The sequence below is a fragment of the Microtus oregoni genome, unplaced genomic scaffold (assembly GCF_018167655.1).
Source record: "Microtus oregoni isolate MIOR12 unplaced genomic scaffold, Mior012 000047F_ref0000412, whole genome shotgun sequence".
Lineage (NCBI taxonomy): Eukaryota > Metazoa > Chordata > Mammalia > Rodentia > Cricetidae > Microtus > Microtus oregoni.
In genome coordinates, this window is record NW_024543221.1 from 13,520,190 (window position 1) to 13,533,604 (window position 13,415).

The following is a 13,415-nucleotide window of genomic DNA, read 5'->3' on the forward strand; positions in this document are numbered from 1 at the left end:
CCATAGTCTAATTAACAGTTCTGTGAGCACTGTATTTATTAGAACTCAGAATTCAGAAGAAAACACTATGCAATATTTGCTGGAAGACAAAATGTCAATTATTAACTAATTAAAGATGAACAGTACCAAATTGGTCAATGGTGACTAAATGATTCTAGAAAAACCGTAACTAAGACGACAGCCTGAGCTGTGACAGTAGCACAGACCTGTAATCTCAGCACTCAGAAGGCTGAGACAGGAAAAATCATCCATTTGATGTCAGTCTGAACTACACAGTGAAACCCTTTCTATACAAAAAAACATTAACTGCCTCACGTATGTGCTCTATGTATGCAGACGAATGTCCAGTTTTGTACTTGGGTGCTAAGAATCCACTCAGGCCCACAGCAAGCACTTCAACAACTGATCCACTTCTCCAGTCTCAGTAAACATTTAAATTCTTGAGCCATTGAATCAAATTCACCCACTCCCCCAGACATTAAGATACCTTCATTGCCATAATTATTTAAGTTTTTAAATTCCCAAGGAATACTACTATATGATTTTTAACAATCAACATAAACTTAACTAATGATTGAGAACTCATTGTGTCCTCCACTGTTCTAAGCTGTGGAAAAACAACTAAGACCACCTAAGACTACTATTTGATGGGTGACAATATCAAACAGAAAAAAAAAAAAAGAAAGAAAGAAAACCAAGCACCAATGTAAACAAACTCTTGGCACCCTCTACTGGAACTCCTTCACAGTGCAGCGTATTCCTAAGGGACCACAATCCTTTTATTTTAGATGGGGACATTAAAACAGACCCTTGAAGGCATTTGTGCTTCATTCAAACATATTTTGAATCCTACTGTGGTACCAGTGATGCACAATCCATGTATTAAGTAAATGCCCACTAGATGTCATGTATGCTCTATAATACTCTAACACAGTGGTTCTCAACCTTCCTAATACTGTGACCCTTTAATCCAGTTCTTCATGTTGTGATGAACCCCAACCATAAAATTATTTTGTTACTACTTCATAACTGTAATTTTGCTACTGTTATGAATTGTAAATATCTGATATACAGGATACCTGATATGTGACTCCTGTGAAAGGCTCATTCATCACCCTGGTGTCGTCTTTGTGGGATAATGCTCTTGTACCCTGTAAAGATCTGTCACTTGTATTGGTTTAATAAAATGTTGACTGTCCAGTAGCCAGGCAGGAAGTAAAGGCGGAGCAAACAGACTAGGGGAATTCTAGGAAGAGGAAAGGCTCAGTCTGTAGTGGCCACCGAGACACAGAGGAAGCAGGATGAAAATGTAGCACTGAGCCAAGGTACCAAGCCACGTAGCTAAACATAGTTAAGAATTATGGGTTAATTTAAGTTGTAAGAGCTAGTTAATAGTAAGCCTGAGCTAATAGGCAAAACTGTTTATAATTAATATAAGCCTCTGTATGTTTCTTTGGGACTAAATGGCTGCAGGACCAGGAAGGACAGAAATTTCAGGCTACAGGTTGTAATCTTCCAGTTGAAAACCACTGCTCCAACGTACACAGAGCTCAAGTTCCTGCAACTATGTAGTTTATGATCCTGAGCACTCTTTTCAGCTTTCTTTTTCAATTGTAAAGTATGAGTGCTAGGTTCCAAGTTAGCAGCTGTCAGCCTTAAACTCTTTCCAGCCTTCAACTATAGTTTGTAACTAGTTGGAAAAAGACCCAAACAACATTCACTCACTTGAGAGTACAAGAGTATATTAGCTCTGCTTTATTTAATAAGCAATTCTAATGACACACAACATAATGTGGTGTCAGCACAACTTTAATAAAGTCATATTAGGCACAAAAAGAAAAAGTTGAACTGAACTTTCAGTTGGGTAGATCTGAAACTGACTTGGGGAGAAAAGGAAATCCAAAAGGCACTGAAATAAAACTGAATATTAAGGACCTGGAGGAATAGTAATAAGATGAAAGCCAGAGTCAGAGTCTCAGCACTCTCCAAGTCAAAACAACTAATAATCTGATTAGAGACTTCACCAAATATGACAGGTAGCACCAAAAACGAGGCAAATATCATAACACAAAAGTATTGCTATCAGTAATAATACTTCAAATAAAAAGAAAAAAAGAGTAGACATGTTCTTACCTCACAGCAACAATACTGCTTCTGAACATTAGTTTGAAATAAACTTATGAGTGGGAAGGCAGAAGCAAAATAAAAGAGTTTAAGAGTCCATAAATGTAACAGTACTGGGGAGAAAACAAAACAAACCTCAACCAGAAATACCCTTCAGGAATGACGAGGAATCAAAACATCTTTAAACTAAGGGAAACTAGGAGCTTGTGGAAAGCACACATATCCTAACAATGGAACAGGAAACACTTTAAGCAGAAAGGTAAAGATCAAAAATGGAACCCTGGAAGAACTTAGGAAAGAAGAAAACACAAGAAAGTATTAATCTCTGACATTTTTAAATGTCTAACAATTGTTGTAAAACATTAGTTCTAAGTGTAAGCTAAAAAGACATTTAAGACTACTATAAATGGGGGAGGAAAAAAAACAAGGGAGGCAAATGTGTCATATCAAAGCTAGCAAAATGAACACACAATAACCTATGAAGTCTGTAAAAATTTATGTAATCCACTGAAAGGTTAAGAAACAACAGCAATAAAAAACAGAAGCAGGAAAGGAAAGGCAAAATGAAAATCACAGGCTTAACTCATGGCAAATGGTTACATTAAATGTAAATGAGCTAAATTCACCAATTAAACAGTGGACCAAAAAAAAAATGACCTAATTGTATGCATAACATACTTCAAAGATGACAACATAGCTAGAATGAAAATAGGACAGGAATTTGACCACTGAGATAAAAATAGCAATCACTGTAATTCCCTCAGTAGAAACCACATAATTCCATTAATTACTGAAGAAATTAAAATATTAAAATTTATATGTAAGAAACCTCTAGGCCTGGTTGATTTCATTGAGGAATTCTACTCAATCCATGAAGAAAAATTATCAATGGCATTTTCTTGCAGAAAACAGAACAGTTCCTAGTTCATTTTATGCATCTAAGATTATCCTGTTAACAAGTATCTTACGAAGATGGAAGGGAAAAAAAATGTCAAACAATAAATCTCTCTCATCAGAGTTAGATACCCAAATCCTTAACAAGTCATTGGGAAATAAAATTCACATCTATGTAGAAGTTACATGTCATAATCATGTGGGACTTTTCCTAAGATATAAGGTTCATTCAAATATCTGAAAACCAATCAGTATAATCTGCCACATTAGTAAGTTACTAACTCATATAACTTAAATATGAACCTTCAATTATCTTAAAACAAAATTTTAATTAGGGAAGAAAAAGGAACCTGCCCAGGGAAAGCAAAGAGACCCAGGTCTACAGAAGTAATTTTCACCTATAAACTCAGAAATGTTACTTTTTCCTTTAGCAAGGAAAAAGAAATCCATAGGGATACCTCAGACATGGTTTTTCAGGCTTCTCAGTAACTCTCAATATTCAAATGAAAGAGCCATAAGCCAAGAACATAAATGATGACATTAAAAGAGCCCTGAGGAAGATGCCAGAAGAGTAGATGGCAAGAAAACACATGAATCACAGGAAAGTGGGTATTTCAAATACAATGACAATATAAGCCGAACACTAGGCTCAGAGAGATTGGGCCCAGAAAGCACCAAATCCATCATGGTTGGTTTTGAAAGGTAATTCATTTCTCCATGTTACTACATAGCAATGTGTTTATTATTTTTTTAAATATTATTATACTACTCGTCTCTAAATTTATTTCATTCCTGTTATACTCTGCCTCTACAGGGCAGTAATTTTTACCGCTCTACACATCCCAAGACTAGAATAATGCTGAACATACAGCAGCACTCAATAAATAACTTAAGTCTTATTAGTGTTAATAAAAAAGAGAAAAAAACAGACCAGAGGTTGGTTTGAGCTAAAGTAACAGATCCTCAAATAATGACCTCACTCGAAGCCTTAAGAAAAGTCTTTGTTAGCATGCATCTACTGAGTCCCAGAGCAGATCATGGAAATCCCATCCTGTGTCCAGAAACTATCCTACAGCTTCAGTATTCCTCCGATTCCATTTGAGTGCATCATTGGTCACTGTGACTTGCTCAGTGTCACTCAGCTGGAAAGACACTAGCAAGACAGGTCCCGTTATCTACCCAACCACAGACAGCCTACTAGCTCGCCTACATCAGCCAGCATGCAGCATGCGCTTTCAAAGACCTTTACAAACAGTTACTTTATAAATTTAGGTATAAAAGATGACAATTTCTCAATCATTCATGGAAAGTCAAGTACCTTAGTTGCTGCCTGGTCATACTGTGCTGTGGTTCTCACTAGTTCATCCCTGGTTTTGTTCAAAAGTTTCTCTTTTTCAATTAATTCCACTTTCGTTTTCTCGAGCTGTAGTTGTAACTCTTGAAATTTATTTGCTTGGCCTTTCATTTCCTTTTCTTGTCCTTGCAGACGTAGTTCCAACTCATTCATCTTGCTTTTTAGGTCTAAAAGCACAAAAGAAAAGAACATTCCAATTTAGATACACAAAGACATACATATACTCACAAAATGTTCACAACTTATTTATTTTACCTACTCTTAAATCTTTGTTGAGATAACTCTTATGTACATTAAATTAGATTTAATGTAGAAACTACATTAATTGGATTTAACTTCAACAGTCGGCATTCCATTGACATGTATATTTAACTACCCTATTGAAAGCAGAGAAATACATCTTCTTGTGTCTTCACGGAGGAACAGAGCAAGCAGCACCTTATGGAGGTGTAGTGCTTACCAAAAGCAATGCCCTGTGTAATCACTTGACTTTAGACACTAGACATTATTATTTGCTTTATGCCCATGTCAATGCAAACTTGTGCTAGGCAGAGAGGTGCTCACCTTCCTACAGGACCTGGGAGCTTTGCCTACACTGAAGATCAAGACAGTGCAAACCTCTTATACTGCCAAATTAACAACCATATTCCTCCCTTTCCCTGCACATATAGTCCTGGCTCCAATGGCATTGGCAGCGTGACAGCTCTCACCAGCAAACACTGATGGTGACTCTCAATACATCACAGCCCTGGAAATCATCATAGTCCAAAGAGTAGATTCCAAAACACCACCTGATATGATTGGCTGTCAGCTGCAGCATGGTAAATCAGCCAAGGTTACAGGTTTGCTCCCATACGGGCAGCCTGGCATGCCACACCTCTGGCCAAGGCTGCTCAGACCACAGGCCCGTTCTAAGTGTTTCAACAGAGCCAGGTGAGAAGCATGAAGAGTGCAAACTTGTAACCAACCTACTCACTTTGCTTGTGAGAAAATAAGTCAACGCCTCTCAGACTACTTTAACAGCTCACAGTGCCATGTTTTCAATATAAATACAAGTTCATTCCAAAACTGTCATGTCATTTGTCATTACAGAAATGACAACATGAGTTTCACAACATGAGTCTGGAAAGTGAACTACCAATGTGTCTAACAAAATATACAATGCACACCCCAGACTGAAATGATCTAGGAAAACCTCCATTTAAACTAAATTTATGTCAGAAAGTTACCTTGATTCTGGGCCTTAACCTGCTCCAAAAGCTGAGTATTGGGACTGTCACTGCTGCTGCAATCTCTTTTCCCTATCTTCTCTATCTGCAGATTTGATCTGTCAGGAGTCACTTTTTCCCCCCAGAAGTGAGAAGCAGAGGCATCTCTCTTAAGCGGGGTCTTCAGAGAACTAGATGAAAAGTGACTCGGGGTCTTTTCCTGTTGCCAAGAAAATACTGATGAGGAAGCCTGATGTCTTGCAATGTCCCGGTGATTCATGGTGGCTTGGGGAACAGGCTGGCTCACTTTCTGTAAAAATAGAAGTCCTTTAAAATCTCAATTTTCTTTTTATTTTATATTTTTACCCCCCAGTGATAGGGATCAAACCCAGGGCCCTGAGCATGATCTGTAATCACATTACTGTAGATCTATATCCCCAAACCTAGAAATCTCAATATTTAGGGCCATTTCTTTTCAGACAAAACACAAAACCACAACTCCATGACGATGATGTTTGAACAGCATACTAATATTGAATGCTAACCAGGTGTAGGGCATCATAAATCTCAAGACCTAGTAGTACAATGTCCTAACAGTCAGACTTCTCATCACTGAAGAACAAGCAATAAATACCAACTGAGGTGCCTTCAATTCATAAGGGTTAAATCTTGGTACTATGTACCGTTATTCACCTTCATCTTAAATTCTAAAATGGGATTTCCTTTGCCAAGGTACTTTTACACTAAGTATCAACCTACAGAACTGTCACAAATCTCACATTTCATTATCTGGTAATGCAGTCCAGAAACATCATGTAGATGTTTTATAATCAACACTTGCATGTTGTGATAATTCTATAGCAAGCACTCTTCTGAACACTGGAGACGTTCAATGGTTATAGGATTCACATTCCTTATAGAGCAGAACGAGCACCAAATGATAAAGCACATGTCTCTAGAACAAGTTGAAGAATCTTATTTTTATTTATCTTGGTAAATAATGCCTTTGGTACAACAGTCCTGGTGACCTCAAAGCAAGGTTTAAGGATGTGTAAAGAAATAGGTACCTTTTGATCCTCAATATTTAGTTACATACTTATAAATTCTGCCTTAAGCTGTTTGAATTGTGTCATTTCACCAAATTTCTGTTCGGCAGTAATGTACCACTGATACCAAACTAAGCTGTTTTGGAGGCTTCTGTTGTTGTTACTGTTTTAGAAAATGACGTAACATGCACAGCAATGGTGAAGGAGTCTTCCAGATCAGATTTGAAGGTGGCCTCTAAAGTAGCACAGGTTTTGAAATCCTACATTTTCACCCACTTCTCTGCTCAGTGACCCATCTCAAAACTAGAGTTTATACCTAAGGGTGCAGCAGAGTGACTATGTGCCAGCATACATGAAACCCTAGATTCCATCCACGACACAGCAGAGTGGGTATTGTGCCAGCATACATGAAACCCTAGATTCCATCCACGACACAGCAGAGTGGGTATTGTGCCAGCATACATGAAACCCTAGATTCCATCCACGACACAGCAGAGTGGGTATTGTGCCAGCATACATGAAGCCTGAGATTCCATCCACGACACAGCATAAAGCAAGTTTAGTGGCACACACCTGTGATCCCAATACTGTGGGAATAAGGAAGGTGGTTCAGAACTTCAAGGCAATCCTCCTCAGCAACATGGTAAGTTTGAGGCCAGTCTAAGACAGGAGACTGTCTCAAAACACAGAACAAACAAACAAAAAAAAACCTACTGGCAACTATCTAAATGAAACGGGACACTGTGTTGCCAACATTCTCCTCTGAAGTGAGAATTTTACCAATAAACTCACAGTTCTTATAGTAACTGCCTTCCATCAGAGGAGTAAGCCAGCAAGTATCAGGACAAAAGAATAATTCCCTAGTCCTTCTCTCTCCAAATACAGTCCTTATTCTCGGGGTTAATAAAGAATTGGTGCCCCATGAACATTTAATATTTGTAGATAAAACTAACCTCACCTAGTGTCTTTATCTTTTGTTTCAAGACAAAGTCTTAATGTAGGTCAGGATGGCTTAGAACTCAACTCAAGATTCTTCTGCCTCAGTCTCCTCAGTGCTAAGATCACAAGCATATTCTACAATGTCCAGTTTTTTCCTATCTAGTTTTATTTATTTGTGTATGTATGCAAAGGATAACTTTGGGGAGTCAGTTTTCTCCTTCCCACATGGGGTTCCAAAGATTGAACCTATAGTCAGGTTCACAAAGCAAGTGCTTTTTCCTGCTGAGCCATCTTGCTACCCCTATTTGAAAACAAGCAAAAATAATCACCAACAATGAGCCCTGTAGTTTTTCTCAATGTAAGAGAAATATACCAGCCCTAGATAAGGCAGATCACTCTTCTTTGCTACAGAAAAGGGTCTCTATAGATGCATCTTCTTCTGCAGGGACCACATGAACTTACTTTAGCATGCAAAGTTTTAACCTCTGCCTCTAATCTTTTCCGTTCTTCAACTTCTTTATTATATTTTTCTTTTAGATCTTCGTATGTGGAACCTAAACACAGACAATCAAATAAAATTTTTATGTCAACTAATCATTTTATGAATGAATTAATTAACACATCAGCAATGATTGCACTAAGTTTTGAAATAAGTACCTTAATATGTAACAGAAGACTAAAACAACATATCAAGATCCTAATCACATTACTCTAACATGAAAATTAAGGTGTCTCCCATATTCGAAACTTTTAAAACATACTGCAGAAGGTAAAATGTAAGGGTTACTGCTTACTCCTAACAGCTCAACATAATTCAACATGTAAACAAACATGCAACTGGGGATGATATTTTTGAAATACCAAATTAAAAGCTGAATTCAAATGTGGACTAATTCATTTCTCTTGAAGAATTTAAAACCAAATAAAAATCTTTACCGATATAAGACTGGCTTGGTGTGAGTGGAACTGTAGCAAGTTTCTGTGGTGTGTTGCATGGATTCAGAGAAACATCTACAGACTGTGCGGCTTGGTGGCTTCTTTCACGGTCAGAGTTACACCTGTTCAAAAGAACCCGAGATCAATAAGCTAGATGACAGCAAAGGCTACAAAGCACAAATGCTATACATTCCCAGAGAACAAAGCGCATGCAAAACATTGCCTCTAAGAAACCTTTTATCCAACAGACATTTAGTGAGACGTAATTTTTAAGCCAGATGTAAAATGTAGTACCCCTGTCATCAAAATATTATGAGGTCCAATTATCATAGGTACTATAGCAGCAAAGAAGTATAGAGGACTGGGAATACAGTCCAAGCAAATTTTATGTTACATCTAAATCAAAGAAAGACACAAAAGAGCTCAGAACTTCAGAAGCACAAGTTAAGTGATATTCTTAAAACATAGGTTGTAATTATGAAACCAGAGACATTAATTATATCATTTCAAAACAAGATACCTGGGGTGGGCAGGATGGCCCAGCAGGTAAAGGTATCTGCCACCAAGCCAGACCTGCTACCAAAAGCTGTCCAATGACTTCCACATATGTGCATGAACACACAAATAAATGTAATAAAAAATTTAGAGACTTAATATACAGATATTATATGACAGAAATGTACAAACTAAGTCAACATAGCCAGCAAGAAAGGAATATGGCTAGAAATGGTACCCATCCATTTAGGGGCTCTTTTGTTCCATCCTGACAGAAATTATAGGTAGGCAAGTGATGGTCTCTGGCAGCTTTAGTTTCCCTGACTATTTGGCAAAAGCAAGGGGTGGCAACTGATGCCCTCTAGTGTTTGTCTTTCTGTACACTGGGACCCTTAGCCCTACAAGTATTAACAACTCTGTGTGAGCCTAGTCCCTCAGCCTTTGGCCGGGCTCTCAGCTGGGGGTCTGAGACACTTGGCACTGAAGTCCACACAAACATTACTCAGTTACCGCTTAAGTTCCTGTTCCAGTTTTTCTATTTGTTTTTTGCACGAGCTCAGTTGACCTTCTTGAAAATTCACTTGTGACTCCTTAACTTGAAGTTCATGAGAAATCTTCTGCCTTGTTTTCTCCAGATTTTCACATATTTCCATCAATCTTTGATTTTCCCTTTTCAGGTCTGCACCCTCTGTTTTTCCATCTTCAACCTAACAGAGATTGTTGACAAGAAAATAATTTTTTTGTGTACTTAGCAAGTATTATATGTAAGTCTGACTCTAAAACTAACTTTCTGAGGCACGGTAGTAATAAACCTCACCCTGGGGTGGGGGAGGTGATGCTACAGAAACAGAAATTTAAATAATCAAAATATTGAGTATATAAATAGAAAAGTTCTATAAAGTTACATACTATATTATCTTTTAACATCCCTTCAAGAATTTGAACATAAAGGGCTGGAGTGATGGCTCAGTGGATATGAGCAACTTGCTGCTCTGCAAAGGACCTGGGTTCAGTTCCTAGCACCCATATCATACGGCTCAAAATTGTCTAGAACTGCAGTTCTATGGGATCTGATGCCCTTTTCTGAGCCCTTAAGCACTACACACATGGTGCACATACAATCAGGCGCACACAACACATACACACACGAAGAGAATTTTAAAATAAGCCTTATAACTTGTCCTAAACACTTCACTTTCAAGTTTCACTGAGGAATCTAGTTATTTTAAGAAAAGAACAGCTGGGCGGTGGTGGCACACACCTTTAATCCCAGCACTTGGGAGGCAGAGGCAGGCGGATATCTGTGAGTTCGAGACCAGCCTGGTCTACAATAGCTAGTTCCAGGACAGGCTCCAAAACCACAGAGAAACCCTGTCTCGAAAAAAAACAAAAAAAATTTAAAAAAAATAAATAAAATAAAACCTTCCATGAACAAAACTCTATTAGAAGCCATAATTGTACTACCACAGAGTTGGCTAACAGGTTTGTTTTCATTTTTAAGAAGTCTTATGTTTTCATTTAACTCCCTGAAGGGATGATGTTGAAAACACCAAAGTAAAAAGCTCACTGTCTGAGAGCTCTCTCCATCTGAACTGTAAAATACCATAACAGCTCAGATCTGAAATTCAGACACTTGACCTTACTGTACAAGGCAAAAAAGCCATTTCCCAAACAGATGTTCAAATGAAATTAAACCCTAAATATCAGCAGGTGGGTAGCAATAAAGCCACAGATGAAGAAACCAGAGGCAATCTAAAATCTCTGAGAGAAAGATGGTTATCACCTGGAGATAACACGATCGCTTTTCTACAAGAAAATGAACCAATCCAAAGACAGCAAACTGCTTGAGAAAGTGATTGGTACCTTCTGCTTCTGCTTCTGCAGTGCGGCTTCCAGAGCGTCAAGCTGAAACTGCCTCTGCTGTTTCTCTTTCTTCAGTTTGCCCAGCTGTCCTTCAAGCTCCTGAATTTTCTCAAGAGCTCTTGTAGGGAGACCTTCCTTCCACTCTTCCAATGCCCAGCTCATTTTGTTTTATTTCTCAAGCATTCATAAGTAAACTGAAAGGAATAAAGTCAGTTAAGGAAACTCAGAGATTATCTAGCATACTTACTTGGTTTCTCTTCATTTGTTATTTTTTCAGTTTTAAGCTCCTACATAGCTATGTGCTTTATTTAAACAAATGTTTTGCTGTAATGTTTCCAGGTGAAATAGCTCCTACCTAGATGAGAGGCAAGCACGCCATTATTTCACAGATGTTCTTCTCCTTCTTCACGCCACCATCACTCATCCTTTACACCCCCAGGCAGGCCTTTCTGAAATCCCTAAACAGTGCAGTGCATTGTTTCCAGTCAGTTTCTCACAAGATGCCCAGCTCTTTCCAAGCTGGTATTTGTTAAATTAATACACGTACCAGCCAAGAGTGGATGCCAGGTTACTACAGAAGCAGTAAAGGCACTCTCCATTGGAACATACAGTGACACAAAGCACATTTAAGCCGCACCATTGTCACTTAAATAACACGCAACCTTAAGCCAATCACTCAGTTATTCTTTGTGTCCTGGTTTCCTCATTTGCAAAAGCTGGCAACATCCTAGACCATCGAAAGGGCATCTCCTAGTACATTTTTCGTACATGTTAACTATTATGTCAGTTCGCCTATGATACAAAAGGAACCGCAGATTACTGCCTTCTGAGCCCCTTCCGTGCATGAATGTTCAAACAGTATCTAACTGGAAATATTCTGAAAAAAAAAATATTTCCAAAACATAAAGAGAAGCAAGGACCCCAACAGGGTGGGTATCGAGCCGTGAAAACTTTTTCCTGCCCAGAAAAGAAAAAAAAAGGGGGGGGGGGGCGGGGTTCTGTCCCAGATCTCAGAAGACATGGTGGGTAACTCCACAACCAACATCTCACAGGAACTGCTGAAAGGAATACTCAACGAACAATGGACAATTTACCCTGCTCTAAGAGATGACTTGTCCATTCAAGAGTGAGAGTACAATACACCAAAAACATCAACCCAGTCAGTCACCGAAATCATGAGAGTCAGATGCCACAGCCTTATCCGGGGGTGGAGGGAGGTCAGCATGGTCTACAGAGCTAGTTTCAGGAAAGCCAGGACTACATCTCGAAAAGAGAGAGACAGAGAGACGGACGGACAGACAGACAGACAAAAAGTGGTGCACGCCAACAAGACAAAAGAGAACAGCCCAGAGACAAGAAACAAGCAAGAGAAACCGGCAGGCTGCTTTTCTAACTCAAAATTTCGCAAACAGCTACGTCACGTTTGCAGTCACACACGTACACATTTTTCTATGCGATCGCCTAATCGCCAGGAGGTGCGGACAATCCAGGTCTGAGACATCTAAATCATATCACTGGAGCCAGAGTAGTAAAACCAATAAATGGGGGAGGAGGTAAGACGAAACTCCGAGGCTCCCAGGGTCCGCATGGCAGATATTTACCCTGCGGTGAATTACAGGTATGGAGTAGCAGCGGAATAATTTTCTGGATGGCGGGGGAGGTCACCACGACTCGAGGAAGACGCGGAGGGCCCCGCGTCTGGCCCCCAAGGAGGCTCAGCCGGGTTACGGCGGCTGTTCTACCTCACGTGCTAGCTATCCGGCCCGGCACCCAGGGATGCCCCTCAGCCGAGCGACTAGGAAGCTTCTAGAAGCCATGAGGGGAGGCGCGCCGTGGACGGGGGTCTCCGGCCCGGTGAGGCGGCCGCGCGTGGGGCCGGACGGGGAGGCCGGGTTGAGAGGGCGCTGCTCACCTGCGTCCCTCACAGAACGGGGCTCCGGGGTCCTTCAGCCCGGGACTCCTCACCGCCGAGCGCCCGTCCTCGCACGACGCCGCTCCTCGCCGTCCACCTCAGCGTCGTTCAAACTGCCCGCCGCCGCCACCGCCCCTCATCACCGCGCTCACTTCCGGTCCCGCCCAGCTCCCCTCCACGACGATTGGTCGTTGGGATACCCCTCCGACCAATCCGCTTCCTCGAGCTCCGTGAGCCGCCTCTGATTGGCTCTTTTGGACAGCTGTTTGAAAACGAGCGTGGCCGCAGCGGAGCCTGCGCAGACGTCCAAGGCGCTGGCGTTGCCTAGAGACGGGCGCCGCGTGCGCTGAGCTGCGGGCCGCGGGCTGGAACAGGGTTTTATCGCCTGGCCGCTGGGCGGGCTGGGGAGGAGCCTGAGGCCTGCGCTGCCGCTGCTGCCGCTGCTGCCGGGCGGCTGCTCACACGGGGGGTCCCCGTAGGGCCAGGGCCCCCGGCTCGGCTCTCATAGTGAGGCGAGCATCACTATGAAAGTTTTAAGTCAGCTGGCACGCGCCTGTCATGGCAGCCTTGAGGGTGTTCGGAGGACAGCCTGACATGCGCATTACAGCACAGCCTGAGGTATATACACGGTCCTTGTCAAAAAT

At 40.8% G+C, this 13,415-nt stretch overlaps 1 protein-coding gene across 1 annotated transcript in view; it reads right to left on the reverse strand.

Moving 5' to 3' along the window:
- The window catches only part of Cenpf (centromere protein F), a 46,000-nt gene extending 33,106 nt beyond the window's left edge, over window positions 1-12,894 (reverse strand). The window contains exons 1-7 of the mRNA XM_041635443.1: window positions 12,772-12,894; window positions 10,860-11,053; window positions 9,507-9,703; window positions 8,502-8,623; window positions 8,028-8,119; window positions 5,602-5,890; window positions 4,337-4,539 (exon numbers count right to left, since the gene is read on the reverse strand). Of these exons, the coding sequence (XP_041491377.1) occupies window positions 4,337-4,539; window positions 5,602-5,890; window positions 8,028-8,119; window positions 8,502-8,623; window positions 9,507-9,703; window positions 10,860-11,021 (1,065 nt within the window). The 5' untranslated portion in view covers window positions 11,022-11,053; window positions 12,772-12,894. The remainder of the gene's footprint in view (window positions 1-4,336; window positions 4,540-5,601; window positions 5,891-8,027; window positions 8,120-8,501; window positions 8,624-9,506; window positions 9,704-10,859; window positions 11,054-12,771) is intronic.
- Between the last annotated feature and the right edge of the window lie 521 nt (window positions 12,895-13,415).